The sequence below is a fragment of the Neofelis nebulosa genome, chromosome X (assembly GCF_028018385.1).
Source record: "Neofelis nebulosa isolate mNeoNeb1 chromosome X, mNeoNeb1.pri, whole genome shotgun sequence".
NCBI lineage: Eukaryota > Metazoa > Chordata > Mammalia > Carnivora > Felidae > Neofelis > Neofelis nebulosa.
Window position 1 is genome coordinate 86,501,319 of NC_080800.1, and position 26,834 is coordinate 86,528,152.

The following is a 26,834-nucleotide window of genomic DNA, read 5'->3' on the forward strand; positions in this document are numbered from 1 at the left end:
AGCCGTATTAACATACAGATTTGGAGGCTTCCGCTGAAGAGAAGCTTGGAGGTAATGGCTGTCGTAAAAGCTAGTTATTTTCGGAGATTTCTGGAAACTTCCGAGTAAAGGTGAGAAAAGAAGGGACTGCTGGTTTGGAGTAAAGGGAAAGGAGTGTCTTTTCGTGGGAGTCGTTGTTTCTGTGAGGGAATTGATATATGGATTTTGTATTCCTCCAGATATTTTAAAAGTCCACATTTTGAAAGTGGGGGAGGTGGTGATCAGATTACACCTGCAGGAAAAATAATTCATGAGGTTGCCAAAGCTAACTTCTGAATAAGGCATTTTAGGTTTGAAACAAAAAGCAGTGGTAACAAGAGATAAATGATGAAACAAAAGTTGAGAAATTAATCTTTCTTCTTGTGAAAAAAGACTGTGATAATCCCAAATGAAAAATGAAGTTAGTTGGGGGTGTTGGCTTTTTATATTACTTTGGTTGTATTGTATTTCTAACAAATCTTACTGTTGTGGTGGAGTTTGTATGGTAATAATCTGAAGTAATGTATAACTGTGCAGATTTAAATACTTCTGAAAATTAGGAGTTTGGTTATTTGTCAAGGGATACTCAATGCCTTAAAAGAATTGCCTTTTTATGTATGTTTAGAAGACCATCTTTGTCTACATCTCTACCTATCTATCAAAATAATGATGTATTCCTTTATTTGCTATAATCTGAAAAATACCTGAAAAATCATAAGCTAAGGAATAATGGACATATATTAATATAATAAAACACAACAAACACTATGTCTAGTAATAAAGGATGTCTGGAGGAAAAGAAGAGGAAATTTTCCATTTCTTCCTTCCACATTTCACTTAGCATGTAATACTTATGTCAGCATAAAAAAACAGAATTTTAAAACATGGGGGAGAAAACTATCTTCCCCAAAATGTGTGTGTGTGTATGTGTGTGTGTGTGTGTGTATAAACATGGAAAGATATTCAAATATATGGGTGAATAAATGTAATCTCTGATTGTACATTCTAGAACATGTATGATGAGGGAAATAATCAAAGGGATTAGACCCAAATGTAAGCAGTAAACGTCTCAGTGGTTGAAATAATGATGGTGTGTATTTTCTTCTTTAGATTTTATGTACCTTTAGATTTTTTTGGAAATACATAATGGAGCTGAAAAGGAAAATCCATTTTGTTACCGATTTTAAATAGATACCATGCACACTCCATTGTCTTTATCTGGAGGTGTATCTGAGAAGGCTGGTTATCTGTTTGCTTGGGTTTTCTTGCAGTTCAGATATTTAGACTACAATCCAGACTTGGGGTCAAGCAGAAGGTATTTATTTTCATTTTCATGTACTCTTGGGAAATAATTCAAAAAATGCTTAAAACATACTATAGAATAGTTACATGGGATAGTGCATCCATAATGTTGAGTACTATGCAGCTGTAAAAAGAAGAAGCTAATGCATTGAGCTAAATGCAATAATAATAAAAAGTGTCCATGATATATTCCAAAAATAGGCAAATTTCAGAATGGCCTATATTATGTTAATACAATATATGCCAGAAAAATCTGGAAATATGCATGCTACTTTATTAATTGGGGATATAGGTTTAGTTGCACAGACAGCACACTTCAATCTTCTATACATAATATTTCTCCATTAAAAAAATCTTACTTTGAGGGGCACCTGGGTGGCTCAGTCAGTTAAGCATCCGACTTCAGCTCAAGTCATGATCTCACAGTCCGTGAGTTCGAGCCCCGTGTCAGGCTATGTGCTAACAGCTCAGAACCTGGAGCCTGCTTTTGATTCTGTGTCTCCCTCTCTCTCTGCCCCTCCCCTGCTCATGCTCTGTCTCTCTCTGTTTTTAATGTTTTAATAAAAACATTAAAAAAAATTTCTTAACCTTATTTTGAAAATAGTAACCTGAAATAATTTTCATTATGAGAAAATGAGATAAAATTTTAGAAATATAGACAACTTGTTTAAAAATAATTCCTATTTATCCCAAGGGAAAGTGGAATGGCAAGATAATGCAGAAAATATTTATTGATGTGGAGAGATGATAAAATACATTCTTGTTTAAAAAACATACACATTTATAAATATCTGTAGAAAAAAATCTAGAAATACATAGAGCGAACCATTATATTTTGACCATTATGGTGGGGATTTGCTTTCTTTGAAAAATTAAAAGATGAAGTAAGAACTACAATAATGCATGAGAGATATTATAATAAAGGCCATTAAAATGAGGAATTATGATTCCATTTTTGTCTAACACAATTCTTAAATTGAGGAAATATATTATGTGTGTATATATATATATATATATATATATATGTACATATATATATAAAAGAGAAAGAATGAAAACATATAGAAGCCTAAGGCCACTGTCTGCATAACTGTAGGTCCCACTCTTCCCCATGAAGGACCAGGGTATCTGCAGTTCTGTTTACAGTCACAAGATGGCACTTGCTAGGTGTCCTAATTTTTCTCCAGGCACCCATTTTTATGAAGTGGATGAACAAAGCAATGAAACATATTTTTCATCAGCAGATTATGAAACAATACATAGAATTTGATTGTAGTTCCATTGAAAATTTTCACGTGTAGAACAGAAAAAGCACCCATACTGGGACCGATGTTAGAATTCAAACAGAAAGCATTAAAAAAAAAAAAAAAAAAGTAGCTATACAGGTTTGGATGTGAAAGACACAGGCAATTGTTATGTCCCTTCTTTCCTGTCCCCAAATCATACTTTTCATGAGAGGGCTTATTTTAGCATGAACCAAATAGCAATTGTATCACAGAGAGCATTTCAAATAACAACAAAATGGGTAATGAACATAGCATCTTCATCACAGATGAAACTTCACTTCATTTCTGTGCTTCAGAATAACACATCTGCTAAAGTTTTGGTAGCAAAGTTTCTTTATGCCTTTTCCATTTAATTGGTTTGATTCCCTCTCTCTTTTTGGGCAGAGTAGGTTAATATCAAAGATGCACATGACTTAGGAAATCTGCATGTGGTCTCAGTTAAGCCCTAGAAAGGCAGTGCGACCTTAGAAGTGCTGAGCAGGGAGAAGGCTCTGCTGGACAAGCAGTTGGAGTAAGAATCAAGACAAAGAAGATCACAGGACCAGCCTTCCCATAATTTATGAGATACTGGGTAAAGCTTTCCCCATTTCATGAAATATTTCATGTTAAAAACATGTTGAGAATTTGGAATTTAATTCATTTTGCTTCCTGCTTTCTAGCCATAGCATTTTAAATTAAAAGCCACATTTCATATTAAAATTACATTAGGTTGAGAATTAGAGGTACAATTAATATTCTTCCCTATTCTGTAATTAAGAGTCAAAGTATCTCATTTGGCGGGGGGGGGGGGATATCTCATGTGTCAAACCACTGTGAGGAAAATTGTGCAAGCGTCTATTCAGGTATCTACCTGAGGTTTCAGCCAATGGGCTGACTCTCTATTCTTTCACCACTATTTTAGGTTGTCATCACCACATCCTAGATAACATAGCTACAAAGATTTCTTAAAACCTGCTTAAGGTCTTATGACCTTCCTTAAATAGACATCTGTATAGTCTTCTGAATAGTATCTTACAGTGGTTTAACATTTAACTCTTTCTCAGCAGCCATCACGAATCCGACTCCTAAAGTCATGCTCTTAGTGAGGTTGGTGCTGAACCCTCCTATCTGTGTCTGTGAGATCTTTGGTTGCTTTGGACAGATGGGGCAGCACTCGAAGCTTAGGAAACATAAAGCCAAGCTTTCCCTCATGATAACCCAGTGGGGTCCAAAAGGCCCAAATTATCCAGAAACACAAATAATGTCCCTGATACTGCCAGAGCCTCTCCCACATACGTTCCCTTCTTATATTACATTAGAAATAATAAAGATAGGATATTGGGTTTGTTACTATAATGCTTCTTCTGTTTTTGTTCCTCTCCCCCAAAATGTGTTCCATATCTCTGACTTCCACTGATACTCAGTAATTCTTCTGATTTTTAAGTTATCTTCATCCTTATTTTCCATGTTCTTTCTGCTTAGCAAAGTAAACTTTTATTTGATCCCTTTTCTTTTCCACTATGTTTTAATCTAATTCAGTTGTCACCCATTGAAAACAGTTTATTCAGGCTATTTTTTGAAGTTTCAGAAGGATAAGAGGCTACAGCACATGAGAACCATTTACTAGCCCTAGTAAGAAGAGTTAAGGGTTCCTTAAAAACACTGCTTTTTGAGAAAACCAGGTAGCTAAAACCACATCATTGATGTAAGGATTTTCCGAGCTTATAGTGTATCTATTGATTGACTTCTTGTCAGATGCATTAATTGAACATGTGCAAATTCAGTTTCTCTGTGATTACGTTAGGACATCTTTTACCCCCTTTCCCATACTTCCTGTCTCATCTGTCTCTTTCTACTCACTTATACAGGTAATAAACTCTTTTTTATTCTAACATTAAATGTGATTTAATACTTAGACAACCTAGGTTAATATCAGAGATAACGTGTGACTCATGCGTCTTTCTTAACTATGTTATCTAATATGGGGAGATGACAACTTAGCATAGTTGCCAAGGATTTGATATTTTTCTCTCCACTGAATTAATACAGGTCTCAAACCCAAAACTGTCTGCCTGCCTGCCTGTTTGAACCCTTCAGAAACGTAACTCTGTCATAATGCTTCCATGACAAATTCTTAAAAGCTAGGCATTGGATTGTGCCAACAAAAATCCATATCTCCTCACCAAACAGCCCTTGATGTCCTTTATTCAGATTGGTTAGCAGAATTATTTTGACCCAGCCTAACACTGCTGTTATCTGTCTCTGGAAGAATGATGGCTTCTTCTTTCTTCAGAGTCCCCAGTGCAGACAGTTTTCTTTCTCTTGTTTGCTAATTACAGGAAGAGCTGTGTCATACTGCAGTTCTGTTTCTGTAACCTGAATAGTCAGAGGTGGCAGGAGGCAGGAATTGTGTTTACTCGTTCACTGTGGTAATGGATAGAGTTGTGAGCATCTCACCAACTTTACTTATGTATTATAATTTTTTTGTTTTTAAACTTGGCATAACATTATCGTAAGAGAACGAACCCTCTGAATGATCCACTGGCAGTGTGTAGGTTTTTGCACTTCCTGGGAAACAACACCTCTAAGTTAAAAATCTAAATTTAAACCTTAATTTCTTGAATATTTTATAAACACAAAAGCTCAATAAAAGCAGATAGAAAAATGATTTTCTTAATTTTTTTTTCAACGTTTTTTATTTATTTTTGGACAGAGAGAGACACAGCATGAACGGGGGAGGGGCAGAGAGAGAGGGAGACACAGAATCGGAAACAGGCTCCAGGCTCCGAGCCATCAGCCCAGAGCCTGACGCGGGGCTCGAACTCACGGACCGCGAGATCGTGACCTGGCTGAAGTCGGACGCTTAACCGACTGCGCCACCCAGGCGCCCCAGAAAAATGATTTTCTAATATTGAACTAGAATCTGCAAACAACAAAAGCACAAGGAGTTGACAAATGTAAAATGAGGATGGAATAAACTGGGGCATTTCTCTACCTAACAAATGATCTCCAGTCCCTGCTATATCTTAAGGGAAAGGTATTGCCAGGCTCTGAAACACAAAAGAGATATGTCCTACCTACTCCGTGGCCAAGTGAATGCTATCATGCAGATATGGTCAGTGCAAAAACATAGTGCAGAAAAATATTTTTAAATTTGTGTGGGAATGTGGATGTATATAAAAGATGGAGAGTTTATATATAAGTATGGTAGCTACTGAAAGTGGTTGTAGTTCACCAATGTGTTTACCAGAAGGGACATGAGATTAAGCAATGCTCACTCTGGGGCTACATTTGCCAATTTCCTCACAATCTGAAAGTAAATGACATCATCCTTGGTTCTACCAAAGAGTCAGGACTCCAAGCCCAGGCGGCAGGGAATACTTGTAGAGAAGATCCTTTTGTTTGGGAGTCAGGTAGACTTTGGCTTTAATTTTGTTTTGACCTCTTTCCAACTTCATGACCTTGCACATGGGTAAGAGTGCCCATTTCCTCATTTTCTGGTCAACTGTCCATTGTATCATTTCCTTGCATTTTTGTGATTTAAATTAGGTAGAAAAATCTCATTTCTGTTTTTGTTTGCATCTGTTTGGTGATTAGGGAAGGTGAGTATCTTCCATGTATTGCCCAGTTTTAATTTTTATTTAGAATGTTTGGGTTTGGGGAAGGCCCATGAATAGCACTTTCTTTTCTCCACTGAACAAATTGAGCAAATTGATATAAAACAAATAAATTTGCAGATGGGAGCCAAAATGTCAGCTTTGTACAATGAGGAAGATAAGTTGCAGGGCATTGATTATTGTTAAAATCAAATGGCCCTTATAACACCACATTTAAATTTTTTTTTAATGTTTATTTTTGAAAGAGAGAGACAGAGTACAAGCCGGGGCAGGGCAGAGACAGAGGGAGACACAGAATCTAAAGCAGGCTCCAGGCTCTGAGCTGTCAGCACAGAGCCTGACACAGAGCTCAGACTTAGGAACTGCAAGATCATAACCTGAGCCAAAGTTGAACACAACTGACTGACCCACCCAGGTGCCCCAACCACCACATTTAAACAAATCTAACAAACAGCCTAGAAGCTTGCAACCATACAAAAAGGACAGAGATATCTGTAGTTGAATTACTTGTGCTTGATTAGAGGAAGTAAATATTAGGAGCAGGGAAGAACTATTCCCTCAGAATATTGTGAACTGCCTGTTTATATCCTTTGCTCTTTTTTTTTTCATTTTGCTGTTTATTTCTTATTTTTCTTAATTTTTTAATGTTTATTCATTATTGAGAGACAGAGGGAGACAGAGCATGAGCATGGGAGGGGAAGATAGAGGGGGAGACACAGAATCCAAAGCAGGCTCCAGGCTCTCAACTGTCAGCACACAGCCAGACCTGGGGCCCGAACTCACAAACCACAAGATCATGCCCTGAGCTGAAGTGGGACACTCAACTGACTGAGGCACCCAGGAGCCCCCATTTTGCTGTTTATTTCTTATTAATTTGGAAGTGCTACTTTAGAAATTTTTTTTAATGGAAAATGGTTCTCTCAAGTTTGTTCTTGTTTTCAACTTTGGTTTATTGTGTTTTTACCATATTTTTAAATTTCAGTATATTCAGAGACATATATCTTTGCTCTAAGGATTTTGGTTGATGTTTTATGTTTAGCAATGACTGTAGTTGAAAACAACTAGAAGATATTCTGAAGGATAAATGAGACAAAGACATATCATGTCCCAGAGCCAAAATTGTAGACAATTAATTCTTCACAAAATAATGTATTGATTCACTGCGATCACAAACAAGGATCTAACAGCTCTTTTTTATGGACAGTCACCAGCAGGGTCTTAAAATCTTATAGAAATAAGGTGCCAAAAGCAAGAAAAATATGCAAGAGCTATTTTAACTGGGTCTTTATTTTATGATAAAAGGATTTTTTACTTCTTTTCAGGAAATCACCTTACCTGTGGTTTGAATGGTTATTAGAGAGACACGTGTTGTCATTTCACTTTCAGGTCTTTTAAAAATGAACGTTTTTCCCCTTTAAGTGAATTTCAGTTAACTTGGCGATTCTCCTCCCTCTAATTGAGGGAAAGCCCCCCTACTTCCCCCATCACAGGGAGGGGGTGGAGCATTCTCTGAGAAGCTTGGAACTGAGCTGTGCCTGGCCAGTCTTGGGGGAGGGGCTGCATTTCAGGAGGCTGCAGCTGACAAGAAGCTTCAAGGTAATGGCTGTCTTAAAGCTAGTTATTTACTGGGAATTTCTTCGGGCTTTGGTGTTACGGTGAAAAAAACCAAACATTGTTGCCTGGGGGAGGTGGGAATGCACTATGATTTGGGGAAAATTGCTGTTACTGTGACAGAATCAATCCCATGAAAATTTAGTTTCTCGATATTTTTTGAAGTCCACAGTGGGAATGAACGATCAGATTACAGCTTCTAAATTCTAAATTCAGTGAGGCATGCTGTTCATGTTAATTTTTTACGTGGCATGCATGTTTCTATTTTTGTTAGATTGTAATTATATTTTGATGTAAACATTTATTATTCTACACAAAAAGTAACTGAGAAAAATGTAAACATAAAAAGTGATTGGCACATACAAACACAAATATAAATGTACACAATCGAATGTGGAAGAGATTCATATATGCTGTTGAATGATAACACTTGTGAAAAATATATGCATTTTCATTAAAGAGAGAGCTAGACTCCCATGCTAACAGTCAGCATCTCTGAAGTGTTTAGATTACTGGGGATTTCAAAATACATTTTTATTTGGTTTCAGCATTTTTAGAATTATTTTGTTCCATGATTATTTTTATACTTAGAAGAGCAACATAAAGCTGAAACGATGTACCTGTCTGGTTTCAGACACATAAACGTTCACAGACACAACAACAGACATACAAACATACCCCCCTCCTTGTCTTTTGCCGATAGTGGAAATTTTCCTGGACCTGATCAAGCGCGTAGCCTGGTTGCTGTGTTGGCTTCCACCCTGCCTGTGTGTCCTCCTTGCAACTCATTCTTTCAGGCCACAGGTATAGCTGTGGTCAGCAAGAACCATTTTTCTATATCTTTTAAGTTTATTAGTGGGACAGGGGATTTGGCTTATTTCTATGAGCAGTTTTAAAAATATGATGTGGCATGGTGCATCCATACAGTTGAATGGTATATAGGTGACAAATGGAAGTATAAACATGTGATGATTTGAAAAAATGTCTGAGAAGTAATATTAAGTGAAAACTGGAAATTACAGAATGGCAAGCACTATATTTTGTCATTTAAAGATAAAGGACTGCTTTAATACAACATGTATGACAAAATCCCCCAAAATATAAGGCCAGCTGCTAATGGCATTGTGTGGTTGTAGACATAGGACAGTCTTTACTATCTCTACGTAAAAATAATCCTTAATACATAGTTATTCATTTTTTAATAGTAGCAGGAAAAAAGTTTGAAGTAAAATCTTATAAATTAGGGGGAAATTACATTTGAAACAAGTCATTAAAAAATCACATTGAAAATACTTACTGATATGGGAAAACTTTCAAACCATGCACTTGAGCATGATAAAAAAGCTGGTCTGAAATCATATGCATTCCGATATATTTTTAAATAAATATTATGGAAAAATATTCAAGAAACAATAATATTATTTTTCTAGAATTATACTTTCTTTTTATAAATCACATCTTTTCAATTTTCATTAAGTGTGCAATTTTTTATCAGACCATTGGAAGTAGACATTAGCATTCCATTTTTTGCATAATGCATAGCAAAACTCTAAATTTAAGCATGGTATATTCTAGAAGCCTGAGAAAACTGCTGGCTTGGCAGCATGTAGTTCCCACCCTTCCAAAAGGATCTGGCAGTAATACAGTGCAGTTCTGGTACTGGTCACAAGATGGCGCTTGCCAGATTTTCCAAATTTTTTCCAGGCAACTGTTTTTATGAAGTGTGGAAACAAAGCCATGAAGCGTATTTTGTATTAGTAGACTATGAGATGGCATGTAGAATGTGATTATAGTTCTGTTGAAAAAAAACGGATGTGTCTAGAAGAAAAAACTCCACATGAAGACTGATGTGAGAACTCAACCAGAAAGGACTCTTTTTAAAAGTAACTGCATAGAATTTGGCCTATAGAAGACACAAGGCAATTGTTATTTCCCTACTCTTCTGTCCTCACCTCACCTTTTACTAATAAAGATGATATCAGTATGAACCAAATAACAACTGAAATGCACAGAGAACATTTCAAATAAGAACAACAAAAGAATATAAGCATGGCATCTATATCATAGATGAGATTTTGTCTCATTCCTGTTTTTCAGAATGACACACCTGCTAAAATTGTGGTAGGGAAGTTTCTTTACACCTTTTCCATTTTTAAAAAAATTTTAATGTTTATTTTATTTTTGAGAGAGAGAGAGAGAGAGAGAGAGAGAGAGAGAGAGACAGAGGATCCAAAGCAGGCTCTGTGCTGTCAGCAGAGACTAATGTGGGGTTCGAACTCACAAACCATGAAATCATGACCTGGGCTGAAGTCCGACGCTTAATGGACTGAGGCACACAGGCGCCATTTATATTTTTTTAATGTTTATTTATTTTTGAGAGCGAGAGAGAGACAGAGCGTGAGCGGGGGAGGGGCAGAGAGAGAGAGGGAGACACAGAATTTGAAGTAGGCTCCAGGCTCTGAGCTGTCAGCACAGAGCCTGACAAGTGGCTTGACCCCAAGAGCTGTGAGATCATGACCTGAGCCAAAGTCAGAGGCTTAACCGACTGAGCCACCCAGGCTCCCCACACCTTTTCCATTTAATTGGTTTGATTCCCTGTCTACTTTTGGATAGTGTAGGTTAATATCAAAGATGTGCATGACCTGGAGAATCTGCATGTGATTTCAGTTGAATCCCAGAAACACAGTGTAACCTCAGAAGTGCTGAGCAGGGAGATGGCTCTGCTGGACAAGCAACTGGAGTGAGAATCAAGACAACCAGATTACAGGACCAGATCCTCCATGATCCACGTGACATTGGGTAAGACTTTTCTCATTTCATGTTAAAACATGGTTAAGTTGAGAATATGCAGCACACTTTATTTTTATTCTGGCTCACTAGCCATAGCATTTTAAATTAGAAGTCAGAGATTCTACTGTTAGGAAAGAATTAAATATGTTAAACTCCTATGAAGAAATTATACAAATGGAAGTGTACTTATGGAAGACTTTCAGGTCTCTGCCAACTGTCTGACTCTCAATAAATCCTTGAGAACTACCCTATTCAGTAGGTAGCTATGGCAGCCTCTCAAAATATCTAACTCCTAAGCTCATCTTCTTAATGAGGTCATGGTGCTGTACAAACCCCAATATCCGTCTGACTGCCTTGGGTAGATAGAACAGCACTGGCAACTTTAAAAAGTTAAGATTACCCTAGAATTAACCTCAAGAGGCCCCAAAGTATCAAAATATCCAATAATAGAAATGGTCTCCCTGACACATTCCCCAACACCCCCCATCCCCTACCATACACGTACTCATTCATATTTTATATGTAATAGCTACAATAAGTATTACATAGTGGAGAATTATAGATCTTTTTTTGAACTTTCAAATATTTTTCCCCAACCACAATATGGTTTTTTTTGGTGCCAGGTATTTATTCATCTTTTTGCATGTCCTCTCCATTTTCATTTTCTACCTTCCTTCTTTGACAGAAGAAATCCTTTTGCTTATTTTCTTTTCTCTTTGCCTTCTGTTTAAGTAAATATTTTCTTATTATCTCCCATTCAAAATTACGAATTCAAGCTTCCTAACAAGTTTTCAGCAGGATATGTATTAGTACTGAATGAGAAAACTATTTAGTAGCTCTAAGGCAATAGAGGCCTCTAAAATCACTGTTTTTGTGGCTACCTGGGCAGTCAAACATAGCCCAATGACCTAAGGATTTTTATAAATGATTCAGATTTCTAATCTATATCCAGATGTACCAGTCAATCACACACAGATTCAGACCTTCAGTGATTCATTTTGAACTCCATTTTCCCTTTCTTATGTTCACATCCTTGCTATGCACACTTAGACTGTTACTGAACTTTTACAAATTATTTTTCCTTGTAATATATTTTTCTATCTTTAAAATTTTTTAATGTTTACTCATTTTTGAGAGGCAGAGACAGAGAGCAAGTAGGGAAAGGGCAGAGAGAGAGGGAGACACAGAATCCGAAGCAGGCTCCAGGCTCTGAGCTGTCAGCACAGAGTTTGATGCGGGGCTTGAACTCACAGACCACAAGATCATGACCTGAGCTGAAGTTGGACACCTAACAAACTGAGCCACCCAGGCACCCTTCCTTGTAATATATTTTGATATCTAGTAGTACCAGTTGCCCCTCCAGTCAGGTAGTAAAGTTAGAACCTGGTCCCAAACCCATGTCTGTTTATCTATTTGAAAACTTCTAACACGTAACAACCTTACTGTAATGCTTATCTGAGAAACTCTGAAATTTAGACATTGTATCTTTTAATAGTCTGTCATATGTCTGAAAAACTGATAAAACTGATAAGTACATTAAGAGTGGTAACAAGAAATAATTTTGGTTCAGCCTGGATCTTTTCCTATGGGTGTCTCTGAGAATAATGGAGTGTGGAGGGGAGAGAACAGGAAGGGGATTCCTTTTTTAAGTTCCCCAACGTAGAGCCCATACAGTTCTTTCTCTTTGCTTGTTAATCCTAAGAAGAACATAGCTGAGTCTCTCTACTTCAAAGTGTAGGAAAGCTTTGTTTGATATGTGCTATAATGATGAAGTTGTGAGGTCCTCATCAACCTTTCCTTTATTTTATTTCTTTTAATATATTTCCCATTTCATCATCCTGAATCTTAATTTCCTAGCAGCTTCAACTGTTAGCACTGTGTAGGTTTTAGCATTATCTGGGGAATACAAAATCTCCAGGCATGGCAGGTTTATCTTCTTGTGACCCCTGAGTCACTGTTTTTTTTTTCTTTTTTCCCTATCATGGTCACATACACTTGACCAGAGATTATGGAGTCCCTTTGGCTCTGGCAGGGATGCACTATCTGGCTAGCCTTTTTTCTTACCTGAGATGTTCATTCTTAGTAAGTTTTCTTCTAATGTTCCTCCTCTTCAGGTGGGCTCACATTCAGCCAGTGAACGTTAATAATAAGATTTTAACTTTGTTTATAGCCAGTGTCCATTATTTGTTTGTGCCTATTCAATATTTTGTATACCTGCAAATTCCTTGTAGTATCTGCAATTCCTTGTTTTACCAGTGCTCATGGCCCCCTCATGGTTTTTTACGAGTGTTGCTATTTGTTTATTCTATAACCATTCTTTCTCTTGTATATTACTTGGCTTATATTTTCTCATTGAGGGGCATACTTCTTATCCGGATCTCTGTCTCCAGATTATAACACTTTGGCTTTTACTGCTTCTTTTCCTTCCATTCACATAGTTGAGTGGTTATGTGAGAACTTCAGTGTAGTTAAAAGCTCTGCCAATGAGGATAAGTTTACAAACTGTAAGGTGCTGATGTCATCTGGATTCTTGACATTTGTCGTGTGTTAACTAACATCTAATGAATATCAAACTCTTGTATGTATCCCCATTACTTACACAGTAAAATCCGGTCTTCTTATATAGGTCATATTCTGATTTTGAATACCTTTTTTAAGGCTCAGATTTATTGAGGTGTAATTTACATAGACTTAAAGACTTTTAAGTGTATAGTTTGATGAGTTTTCACAAAGATCTGTAGTCATGTAATGATGAATACAGTCAGGCTATAGATCATTACTATAATTCCAAATTGTTCCCTCTTGCCCCATTGTAATCAATACTCACTCTAATTCCTGGTGACCACTGATCTAATTTCTGTCCTTATAGTTTTTTTATTTTCAAAAATGTCTTATAAATGCAGCCATATAATACATAGGTTTTTTTTAATCTGGATTCTTTTACTTAGCATGATGTTTCTGATATTTACCCATGTTGATGTTTGTATCAGTAATTTGTTATCATAGCTTAGAAGTGTTCTAATATCTACAATTTATGTATCTACTCACCAGTAGATTTATAATTTGGGGTGATTATGATTAAAGTTGCTATAAACATTCCAGAACAGATCTCTGTGTGTATATAAGTTTTTATTTCTCCTGGGTAAATACCTAGGAGTGGGATTCTGGGTTATATGGTAAATGTGTGTCTAACTATGTTAGAAACTGCCATACTGTTTTCTAAAGTAACTGTGATATCTTGTATTTTCACCAGCAGTGTATGAGTTCTAGTGGCTCTGCATCATTGCCAGCAGTTGATACTGTCAGGATTTTTCTCTTTTTAATATTAGCCATTCTTATAAAGTGATGTCTGATTGTGATTTTACTTGCATATCCTTACCTGTTAATAGTGTTGAGCATCTTTCAATGTGTTCACTTGATATTCATATATCTTCTTCGATGATGGTCTTATTTAAATTGTCCATTTTTTATTGGGTTGTTAATCTTATTGTTAAATTATAAGAGTTTCTTCTATATGCTGAATAAATGTTCTTTATTAGATATGTGTTATGCAAATATATCCTCCTGTGGATTTTCATCTTATTTTTCTAAAAGCAGAAGTTTTCAAGTCCAATTTATCAAATTTTTTATGGTGCATGCTTTTTATGTCTTAATAAATCTTTGTTTAAATGAAAGCCTCAAAGGCTTTCTACTTTGTTTTCTACTAGAAGTTTTATAGTTTTTGCTTTTACATTTAGGTCAGTAATTCATTTTGAGTTCATTTTTGTATATGGTCATAGGTAAGGGGTCAAGACAAATATTTTTGCATATGATGTCTAATTTTTCCAGCACTATTTGTTTAAAAGACCATCATTTCTCCATTTATTACCATTGTCAAAAATCTGTTGACCATATTTGCTGATCTACTTATGTTCTATTTATCTGTGTCTATTTAATGTTAATAGTACACTATAATAATTAATAATTGATAGCTAATTAATAATACACTTGATTGCTGTAATCTTAAAATCAGATAGCATGAGTCTTCAAATTTCATATTTCCTTCCCAAAAATGGTCTGCCTATTCTAGTTCCATTGCTTTTCTGTGTATAGAGGTAACTTTCCAATTTCTACAAAAAAAAAATTCTGCTGGGATTTTGGTTGAGATTATAATGATTCTATTGATAGGTTTGGGGAGAAGTTACATCCTAAAAATACTTAGTCAATGAACATGACATATTCATTTATTTAGGTCTTCTTTAATATCTTTCATCAGTGTTTTGAAGTCTTCAGCATACAAATTGTGCACGTATTTGTTAGATTTGTTCTATCTTAGTATTTCCTGGTTTTTGATGATATTATAAATGGTACTTTTTAAAACTTCAACTTCCAAAATAACCTAATATAATTATGGGAGTGAGTGACATCCCATCACTTTTGCCAAATTCTATTGATTAGAAACAAGTCACAGGTTCTCTCTATACTTATCAAGAGGTTCTGTCAAGTCCCAATACATAATTATTTCAACATTAACTAATTCACCTGTTCATCCAGGCACATTTACAGAGCATTTTTCCATTTGCAGTGGGGTAGGTACAGTGTATCTTAGTGATTAAGAGCATGGACTCTAGAGTTAAAGTACCTGGATTAAAATTCCATGCACCACATGCTCTCTAGATATCCTTGTAAACATTCATTAACCTCTCTAAAGCCTTATCTACAAAATGGGAATACTCATAACACCCACCTAACAAGATTTTGTGAGAATTAAGAGAGATGGTGTATACAGAGCATCTGGTAGAACACCTGGCACATGGTAAGAAACACTTCTGGCTTTTATAATTTTTATCAATTTTTTTAATGTTTATTTGTTTTTGAGAAAGAGAGAGTGAGAGGGAGGGGCAGAGAGAGAAGGTGAGAAAGAATCCCAAGCAGGCTCCACGGTGTCAGTGCAGGACCCGATGCGGGGCTCAGTCTCACAAATGGTGAGATCATGACCTGAGCGAAAATCAAGAGTCAGATGCTTAACTGACTGAGCCACCTTGCACCCCAATTTTTGTCATTATTATGAATAATACTACTGTTGTGCAGAATGAGTTAGTTATGGGACTCTCCATGAAATAACCATCTGATTATTAAATGAGATAATATGTTGAGTGCTGGGAACAGGTATTAGATATTATTATATTCATAATTATTATATATCTTCATTATAATAATAGCAGTAATAATAGCTTTTTTATTATTGGTTATCATTCCTTTCCACCTCCTGCTATATAGAACAATAAAACATAAAATATTATCGAAGGAATTAATCTTTTCCTTTGCATTTTGTTTGGAAAATAGTAAAGTAATGTAGCATTTCTTGATTCATGTGCAATATAGAAAATAGACAAATGAAAGAAAGTATAGTTTTGATGTAATGGCCATACTTTATTTGCATTTGTTTTTTTCTAAACATGTGAAATGAGAAGAAAGGATAATAAATATTTCATTTATAAAATATATAGTGGAATCTCTTTACATTATATAGTAATACCTTGAAAGCTTTGAAAAGTATTAATTCTGTAATAAAAATGATATTATTTTTGTTAGTGATTGCAAGATCGACTGTTTTGTTCTGCTACTAGAAAGAGAGACTGGAAAACATAGTGATTTGCATAAGATAGAAGTTTATTGTGTCATTAAGTTATAGGAATGAGCTGGCCCCATTATTGAGGGGTTCAGGATCTTCCATCCCTAGTGAGTTTCATCTTTTTTCTACATCACTTGGTCCAGAATGACTGTCTGAATTCCACCATGGTCAAATTCTAGGGGGGAAGCAAGAGAAAGAAGGAAAGTGAAAAAAGCCCAAGTTGGCTGTTTACTCCATCTGGAAGTACCTTCTCTGGAATCTTTACAAGTATTTCTGCTTACATTCTTTGGCAAGAAATTCCATCATATGACCATGGCTTGTACAGTAAGAAAGTCTGGAAAAAGTACTATTTTAAGAGTTTACACTGTACCCTGAATGCGACTGGGGTTCTGCTAATGAGGACAAATGGAAACAGTGGATTTTGGGTGAGCAACTAGAAGTTTCTGACGCAGTCATTATAACTATGATATGTGGTTGTAAACAAAAAAAGCATTAAACAATAAAGGAAATCTATAAAAGATTGAAAGGGAAAACTTTCAAAACTTTGGCAGAGAGAATGCTAAGGGGCTCACCAAACTCCATTTCATTTTTCTCTTGGGTCACAGGGAGACTGCCTCCCCGAGGCTCTATGGCAGTTCTAGCTAGTTGACTGTGACTAGCAGTGATGTTTGCTAGACCTGTCCCTAAAACCTGCCACAGTATTCTCCAGCCTCCCTCTTTATAAGATTGCTAGCCAGATGCAAAAAAATGCAGTTGAGGACTTCAAGGCTAAAGAAGATGGTATAGCCATAGGATGGAAGAAGTTTGAGTCTCTTAATGACTGCTTGGAATAGAGCTCCCTGCCTATAATAGCCACATGATGACTTGCATTGTATTTTGGCATCAGGAAAATAAACTTCTGTGGCTGAGCCTCTGAGATTTAGGGGTTGTTTATATACAGAACATTACATACTCTAATTGTTAGAGCCCCCAATAATATACCAGTCTAGAGATGACCTTCATTAATTTATTGATACTTACTGTTCCAATGTTAATCCTTATATAATGGTAGATTTTTATAATATATATGTTATATATTACATGATAGAGTGGCCAAATAAAACATGTCATCCTTAAATATCTTCATCCCCAAATTATCACTAATGATATTGAAAATTGGCTTTCTAAGTTAAATCAGGAAATCTAAATTTAAATTTAACACAGGAAAATTTTAATGAATAAAATTTGCAAAATACCTTTAAAGGGTACCTGGGTGGCTCAGTTGGTTAAGCGTCTGACTTCGGCTCAGGTCATGGTCTCACAGCTTGTGAGTTCTAGACCCACATCAGGCTCTGTGATGACAGCTCAGAGCCTGGACCCTGCTTCTAATTCTGTGTCTCCCTCTCTCTCTGCCCCCTCATACCCTATCTTTCTCTCTCTCAAAAATAAACAAACATTCAAAAAATTAAAAAAAACAACAAAATACATTTCAGACATACAAAGACATGTAAATTTTTATAAATTAATTATCCCCACATTGAATTGCCTGAGTGAAAAATACCAACAAAATAAAAGAAAGAATTTCCAACTATTGATGAGGGTATGTGAAATGGGTACTTTCCTGCAAAACCAGTGATTCTCAGCCTTTAGTCAGAAATATCCATGTTTGTGAAGAATTCTCTGAAACTTTTCTAAAGCATTTAATAGAAAAACAATAAAAGGAGAGATTTACCATGTCCTGGAAAAAGAAAAAAATATATAAAGCAATCTCTCTAAAATAAGGTATAGTTTTAGTGCATTCCCAGTCAAGACTCCTAATGAGCTATTTTATTGGAGGTTTAACAGCTGGGCTGTAAAATTTACCTGTAAAGGTAAGGTACAAAAGAAGGCAAGGAAAAAAATATGTTAGGAATATTTTAAACTAAATTTTTGTGTTTTAGTAAAGTGGTTTGCTAACCTCTTTTTATCCAAAAATTGCACGCTCTCAGAGTTGAGTGGAAATTAAACAGGCACTTGTTGCTATTCCACTTTAAAGTTCTTTGGGGGAAAAAAAAACATTTTACCCTTTCATACTTCACTAGTTTAACTTGGCAATTCTCCCTTCTCTGATTCAGGGAGGTGCCTCTGTCATCCCCATCACAGGGACTGGGCGGAGAATTCTCTGAGAAGCTTGGAACTGAGCTGTGCCTGGCCAGTCTTGGGGGAGGAGCTGCATTTCACCAGTCTGCAGCTGACAAGAAGCTTCAAGGTAATGGCTGTCTTAAAGCTAATTATTTTCTAGGGACTTCTCAGGGCCCTGGAGTAGAGATGAGAAAAACAAGGAGGGTGGTCTTGGAGTGGTGGGAAAGGTATGTGCTTTTCAGAGAATTGCTGGTGTTTTGAAAGACTTAATCCTTTGGAAATGTTGTCTCTCCCAATGCTTTAAAAGTCTACAGTAAGAGAAGGGGTGATCAGATTACAGCCTCTATATTAAGGCCTCTGTGCAACATGGCCGTTCATGCTAATTTATTGACTTGGCATCACTTGTTTATATTGTTAGACATTCTGTTACTGTTTGAATTTTTAAGCGTTTATTAAGTTACACACAAAAATGATAGATAAAAATATTTAACAACTTGGGAGGAAATACTCCTGTGAATTGATTACCATATAGAAATACTATGTATGTGTCATATGTACATGAATATGGAAAGGGGAGCATGTATGTAGTTGAGTGAAGACATTTGCACACATATATGCATGTATATATGTGTGAGTAGAAGCAAAACCTGGGAGAAAATAAACTCCCATGTTAGCATTTCTGGGTGGTCAGGTTACTATTTCAATGTTATTTTTTTAGTGTATTTCAGCATCTTTAGAGTAGGTTTTCCCATGATTTTTTTTTTCAAAATTTAGAAAATTTTATTTTATTTTTTTAATATGAAATTTATTGTCAAATTTCTTGCCATGATTATTTTTATAATCAGCAAAGAAAAATAAAGCTGAAGCAACATGCCCATTTTGTTTCAAACACATAAGCAAGCATTCATAGATACATGCAGACATGCAAACATATCCCCCCTTTTTTTTGCCAGTAGTGGAAATTTTTCTAGACCTGATCAAACATGTAACCTGGTTGCTGTGTTACAGGCTACAGACCTGCATATGTTCTCCTTGCAGCTAATTCTTCCAGACCACAGATATGTCTGTGGTCAGCAGGGGTGTGATCTAAGAGTGAGATACAGTGGTTTATTTCTATAAACAGTTTTTAAAATTGTTACAAAGCATGGTGTACTATGTATCTGGAGAATAGAAACATGAACTCCTACATCTGGCGATTTGAAATGTCTGAGAAATAAATGTTATGAAGTGAGAAAACCAAATTAGATCATAGCATTTATCATATGACTTCACTTAAAATTAAATATGTATGTTAGTGAAACGTGTATGCTACTACAGGACTTGCAACCAAATCATGGAAAATGTGTCTGCCACAGTATTAATGGGATTATTTGTGTAGTTGGAGATACAGAGCTAGCTTTACCGCTCTCTATCTAAAATAGTATTAATATATGTTTATTCATTTACTTGATTTTACATCATAAGGGAAAATACTAACATAAAATGTTGCAAATGTGGGAAAAATATCATTTTAAGTAATTCATGAAATATCATGTGGAAAATAATTTATGTAGAATGATGTTCAAACTCTGGTCTTGAGATCTGAAGTTGGTTTGAAATTATATGCATTCATTTATACATGTAAAAATTCTGGAAAGAGAAAATATTCCTAGTGAATATTTGTATAGAGCTGTACTTTATTTTACATATATCTTTTTGTATCTTTTAAGTTTGCTTCTGGATATTTTTATAACCAGAAATATTATAGTTGAAGACATTATAATCCTGTATAATTATATAATCCTGTATAATAAAATATTATTATTATATTATAATAATATAATATATTATATTATATATTAATATTATAATATATTATTATATTATTATAATATATAATAATATATTATTAATATAATTATTAATTATATTAATTAATATAATTATAGTAACCTGACCACCCAGAAATGCTAACATGGGAGTTTATTTTCTCCCAGGTTTTGCTTCTACTCACACATATATACATGCATATATGTGTGCAAATGTCTTCACTCAACTACATAATTATATAATCCTGTATAGGGGCGCCTGGGTGGCGCAGTCGGTTAAGCGTCCGACTTCAGCCAGGTCACGATCTCGCGGTCCGTGAGTTCGAGCCCCGCGTCAGGCTCTGGGCTGATGGCTCGGAGCCTGGAGCCTGTTTCCGATTCTGTGTCTCCCTCTCTCTCTGCCCCTCCCCCGTTCATGCTCTGTCTCTCTCTGTCCCAAAATAAATAAAAAATGTTGAAAAAAAAATTTTTTTTTAAAAAAATATAATCCTGTATAATTCTATACAATAAAATCCTTGAGGTTATAACAAAAAATTATAGAAACCTGGGAAGGCTCCTGGCTGACTAAATGCAGTTCCCACCCTTCTCTCATGAGAAGGATCTGATAATGATTGAAGCCTTGTCTGTACTTCTCCAGGAGGCTGCAGTTCTGGTTTTGGTCACAAGATGGCACTTGCCAGGTTTCCTGAATTTCTCCAGGCAACCATTTTTGAAGTAGGCAAACAGAACAATGACACATATTTTGTATTAGTGAACTATGATACAGTATATCGAGTGTAATCAAAATTCTGTTGATAAAATTATATATTTAAAGAAGGAAAAATACACATGGTGATCGATGTGAAGATTCAAACAAAAGTCTATAGTCTGGCTTATAATAGACACAAGGTAGTTGTTACTTCCCTTCTCTCTTATCCCTACCTTACAGTTTTCCTGAGAGATTATTTCAGCATGAACCAAATAGCATAATTGTATCACAGAGAGTGTATTTAAATAATAAGAACAAGAAGGAAAATAAACATGGTATCTATGTCATAGATGAGATTTCATCCCATTTTTATGTTTCAGAATGACATGCCTGCTAAAGTTTTGGTAGGGAAGTTTCTTTATGCCTTTTTCCATTTAATTGGTTTGTTTCTTTTTGGACAGCTTCTCTCCTTTTAGAGTACGAATGGAGACAACCAGATCATAGGGCCAGACCCTTCACGAGTCACAAGTTGGGTAAGGCACTTTCCATTTCATGAAACATTTCACATTAAAAATATGTTGAGAACATGTGGTGTAATTCATGTTGCTTCCTGCTCTGCAACCATACCATTTTAAATTAAAACCCACATTTCATATTAAAATTATGTTTGTTTGAACATATGAGGTATAATTTATTTTGCTCCCTGTTCTATAGCCATAACATTTCATAATTAAGCATCAGAGTTTCCAGTTTGGGGAAAGAATCTCATGTGTTTAACCACTATGAAAAAATTATGCAAAAGGCTATTAAGATTTCTACTATGAGGTCCTAGTCAGCTACCTGACTCTCAAGAAATCCTTGATAACTATCCTAATAAGTGAACATAGCAGTCATTCTGAATCTCTGCCTCCTAAGTTCATGCTTTTAACAAGGTCATTGTATGTTGTCTGAGTCCAGGAAATACATAATCCTATTATCTTTGTCTGCCTGTTTTGGGTGAACAGAGAAGCATTTGTTTACAGCTTAAAAATTATAAAGCTGTTTGTTCATGTAGAACAGTGTTTCTCAAGGAGTTCTTGGACCAGAAGCATTAGAATCACTTGAGAACTTTTTAGAAATATAAAATGTTGGGTCCTATCTAGACCCTCAGAATATAACTCTCGGGATAGGAGTTAGAAATGTAGTTTTATCAAGTGCTCCAGATTATTCTGATGCATGCATAGTTTAGAGTCCCCACTGGCCTAGGTAAAACATTAGGGGACACCTAAGTCCCAAAGCAGCTAATAACATAGATTCCCTGACATATCACTGCAACCTCTTCCACCTCTGCCATTATGTATACAAATTTACTCCTTAATAATCATGTGTAGTAATAAGGGCAAGTTTTTGAATTTGAGATATTATAAAACCATTCCTCCAATTCTTGTCCCCCATCTTACATTATGTTGCTTTTTTCTCCTCCCAATTGATACCCCATTGAGCATTGTTCTTTCTTTTACTTCTCTGTTTGCAATTGCTCGCCTCTACTTGGGCAAAAACTTGCTGATACCTTTCTTCTTTTCCTTTGACTTATTCTAGTATCCTCCATATTGTCCCATTCAAACAACATGTTCAAGCATCCTTGAGAAATTCAGCTGGAGAAGAACAGGTGACACAAGCTGTATATCCTTTGTAGTCCTAACACAAAACAGGCTTTGGTCAGAGTATTGCTTTTGGTTGAAACTGTCTTAGCAGAGTCAAGAATAGCCAGACACCTCAATCTCTGATAATACCTCTTGGCACACATATATAAATCATAATGGATGCTGAGTATGTCCTGTGCAACTGGAAAGACCAGTTATGGCCGGCAAAAGTTTTGTCTAGATATGAGACTTCATTAAACAGTAAAAGAAAAAAGACATTTTCCCTAGAAGTTCAAATACTCTCACTAGATGAAAAAATTAAAGTGGAAAGCACGGAAACAAAGATTCTAAATAAATCTCAAATTGAAGCCATTGCCTCCTCACTAGCAGCACAGTCAGAAGTCAGCACTCCACCTAGAGAGGAAACAGCCTATGAAAGGTCATTAAAAGTGGCACTGAATATTCTGAATGAAAGAATATATTTGAGTCAAGCAAGCAGTTCATATGACAAAGCAACCACTACTCTGTCTCAAAATGATCCACAAAAACTTTCTGATTCACCCCCTCATAAAAAGTACAGGAAGCATGAAGGAGACTTATCAGAATGTCTTGAGGAAAGTGAAAATGCAACATCCTCGTTAGTATCATTAGAGAATAATGATTCCCTGTATGATGATAAATCACAGGTGCATGCAACCATTGATACTCTTCCAAGTGAAATGGAAACAAAGTCATCAGAAAACTCCAGCTGGTGCCAGAGATTTCCTTCACTTTCAGAAGATGATGATGAAAAGGAAAGCAAGAAAAAGATTGATATCTCAACAGTTATGCCTTTGCATTCCACAATCAAAGAGGAGGATGTATGTGTTAAAGATGAAAAGTTCACTCCAACTTTGCCATTAGATACACTCACTGTGCCCAAAGCTTTGAAAGAGGAGGCACAGGACATTTGTCCAGAGACCCAGGCTATTTCCTCTGAATGCTCTTCCTTCTCAGAGAATATTGAAGATCCTGGAGAGGGCCCTTCAAATCCGTGCTCAGATACCAGCCAGAATCAACCTGTAGAATCAGAAGCAAGTGCTCTGACATCCCCCAGGCATTGTTCATGGGAATGTCAAGTTTCATTTAGTGCCTCTAACAATGTCTTGGATTATTCACTCCTTCTTGTGAATAATGAAAGAAATCCTCAGAGACTGGATTTTGAAGAACTTGGAGAAGACCTTCAAGCTTCTGATAAGTCAATGCATCTAAATCCTATTGATACTTCCATAGTAGATGAGAATGAGGAAGATGAAGAACTTCCACGCTTTGTTTTTAATTATGAGCCTCGTTCATTTGAAACAGGAATGATAGTCTGGTTTAAATATCAAAAATACCCATTTTGGCCAGCAGTGGTGAAGAGCATCAGGCGAAAGGAGAGAAAAGCAAGTGTGCTTTTTGTTGAGGCAAATATGAATCCTGAAAAGAGAGGTATTAGGGTGCCTTTTAGAAGATTAAAGAAATTTGATTGTAAAGAGAAACAAGCACTAGTGGATAAAGCCAGAGAAGAATACAGTGAAAGTATTGACTGGTGCATCTCGCTGATTTGTGACTACAGAGTAAGACTAGGTTGTGGTTCTTTTGCAGGCTCTTTCCTTGAGTATTATGCTGCTGATATTAGTTATCCGATTAGGAAAGTAATCAAACAGGATACCTTCAGGAACTTATTTCCTAAGCTGCATAATGAGAATCCTGTGGAACAGATGGTTGTGACTTCCCAGACCAAGAAAATGTCCTTCCAGAAAATTCTTCCTGACCGAATGAAGGCTGCTCGGGACCGAGCCAACAAGAACTTAGTGGACTTCATTGTGAATGCAAAGGGAACAGAGAACCATCTTCTAGCCATTTTAAAAGGTACAAAAGGATCCAGGTGGCTGAAATCATTTTTGAATGCAAATAGGTTCACTCCCTGTATTGAAACATACTTTGAGGATGAAGATCAGTTGGATGAGGTGGTGAAATATTTACAGGAAGTCTACAAACAAATAGATGAAAGAATGCTGACTCTGATAAGAGATGATAAAATTAAATTTATCCTGGAAGTTCTTCTGCCAGAAGCTATCATTTGTTCAATTTCTGCTGTTGATGGATTAGATTACAAGGCAGCTGAAGCAAAGTATCTAAAGGGACCATCCCTAGGATACAGGGAAAGAGAATTATTTGATGCAAAAATCTTATTTGAAAAGAGACGGAAACCATTAACAAATAAGTCTCATTAAATCTCTTGAGAGTCCCAACCATAACAGAAAAATTACATACATATTAGTTTTAAAAAGTCGCTGAGCAATTCTAACATATATTTTCCAGAAATGAGAAAGTTTGGGTAATGTATTCACTTTTTTTTTTTAGATCTCTAGGATTTGTGACTATTACTACATTTTTGTTTTCTTTTCTTACACTTCTTCAAAGTCAATTTTACTAACATATGTCAGCAGTTCTCCTTTCCCATACATTTTTAGAATGCATAATTCCTAAATTATTTTTAAGGGAAAGTACTGTTTTGTTTTTTGACATTTTTGTGTCTATGCTGTATAGTTAAATACAGTGTGCACAATCATTTTAATATTAAAATTGTACTGGTGTTAGATATTAACAGAGATAATTAGAAAAAAGTCTAAAGAACATCACATATATTTTTTGCCTAATTTTTATAAAATATTGGGTTTTCTCTTAAGATAGTTGAATTATTTTTCCTGCCATGCCTATTTATTTTTGGAAAAAAATATCTCTGAGACATGGAACCAAAGATAGAGAGATGCTTTGCTATATACTATAACTAACTGCAATTGCTTTTGCAAGATAACAGTCTGAATTCAAAAATAAAGTAAATAGATTACCTGCATGCAGTCTTTATGTGTGTTAATAACATCTCAGCATGCAGAAAATAATTTTGGCAGCCTTGAACAGGATTGTTCATTTTATGTTTCCCTGAAATTCCATTTATGGAGTGTCTTTTATTCAATAGCTGAATGGTTTCTTGCCTTTTGGCTGTCTTCATTATTAACAGTGAGACTGTATCTTAATATAGCCGTCTGACCACATGTGAAAGGTAGCTAGAGTCATTGTATTCATGGTCTGGCTACTCTAGATGAATGAATCTTGGCTGACTGCTTAAAAGCCTATCTAATTTGATATAAACTATAGAAATGCAAGCACTTTGATCTGAGTCTTGTATCTCTGAATATACAGTCATTTGTTTCAAACCAACCAATCCTTATCATCTGGCTTATTCGTAAGATAGTTCTAGTTGGTTCCAGTAGTATAAATGCCAACTGGTACGTTATTCCAGGGTACTAGAAAGAGTGGATGGACTAGAATCTGTGAATTTGGAAATGGGTCACAGAAAAAGCCTTCATTTGGCCAAAATTGACAGTTATCTGAATATGATTTAAAATATACAATTAAAAGTTAAAGTTTTAAGCCAATGAATTGTTTATTCTAACTTGAAACAAGACTTTAGTGAGAATAAATATTAGGAGAGCTGATTTATTTTTAAAAATAGATGTAAAAATAAATGCTAAAGGCTTAACATTTACCTGTCTGCATTTTTACTGAGTGAGGCACATACCATTCTTGGGTTTTTGCTATGTGTTCACATGGCCACATGTTTATGTAAAAGTTACAAATGTTTTATGTTTTGATTTGCAATAAAACTATTATACCTTTCACTTTGGATTGTCACTTTATCATACTTCAGATTGTGCAGCCTCCAAAGTACTGTTTCTGTAAAAAAAATTATACACACACACATATATTATAATTTGGAATTTTTCCTATTGTAGTTGTCATAAGTTTAACACTTGTTATACATTATCATTCTAAATAAATATTCACTTTCATGATTGATTTTGTATTATTTTAAAAGAAAGCCATCTAAATTGTATAAGCTTCAGATTCCACAGAACCTTCTTTGGACCCTGCCTGAAAAAGACCAAGACTCTGGGCATACAGCCAAATCAATCCATATAGCTTCTTCATGGTTCTGAGATGTATTTGACAACAGACATCACCACACTATATGTGACCTTGTACCCTGAGAAAACACTGTATTTACTCTATAAAACTGTGTCCCTTTGATTCCAATCTATTACCAACCTTCAGTTTTCTCAATGGAGCCAACTCTATCACTTGGTTCCAATATTTTCTTTCCTACCTCATTCATTCATTCATTCATATGGTTGTGAGTCAGGAGAGCAAACAATGTGTGGTTTAAAGCTCAACTCTGAGGATTTAAGGTATCCCAAATGACAGGGTTAGATCTAAGGTGAACCAGATGATAATCTAATTTCTAAAATGATTAGGATGCACTACATCATAATAGTGAGAAGTATTTATTAACCTTGTGGACTGCTTATATTTC

The 26,834-nt window shown here is 35.6% G+C and overlaps 1 protein-coding gene across 9 annotated transcripts; it reads left to right on the forward strand.

Moving 5' to 3' along the window:
- Positions 1-26,142, forward strand: PWWP3B (PWWP domain containing 3B). 9 transcript variants are annotated; one of them, XM_058712530.1, is made up of 8 exons: positions 1-110; positions 2,991-3,177; positions 7,622-7,798; positions 8,517-8,617; positions 10,481-10,612; positions 18,311-18,444; positions 21,275-21,346; positions 22,392-26,142. In XM_058712530.1, exon 8 carries the CDS (start codon positions 22,612-22,614, stop codon positions 24,691-24,693), a length of 2,082 nt encoding a protein of 693 aa, XP_058568513.1. In that variant the 5' UTR covers positions 1-110; positions 2,991-3,177; positions 7,622-7,798; positions 8,517-8,617; positions 10,481-10,612; positions 18,311-18,444; positions 21,275-21,346; positions 22,392-22,611; the 3' UTR covers positions 24,694-26,142. The 9 variants fall into 9 exon arrangements, with proteins under 9 accessions (XP_058568513.1, XP_058568511.1, XP_058568519.1 ...); XM_058712528.1 differs by having other exon boundaries at positions 2,996-3,177; XM_058712532.1 differs by lacking the exon at positions 1-110 and adding an exon at positions 119-1,333.
- The last annotated feature ends 692 nt before the right edge of the window (positions 26,143-26,834 follow it).

What these genes read in the sequence shown, in the direction of transcription:
- PWWP3B (XM_058712530.1), top strand. Translation starts at nt 22,612, where the DNA reads ATGGATGCTGAGTATGTCCTGTGCAACTGGAAAGACCAGTTATGGCCG.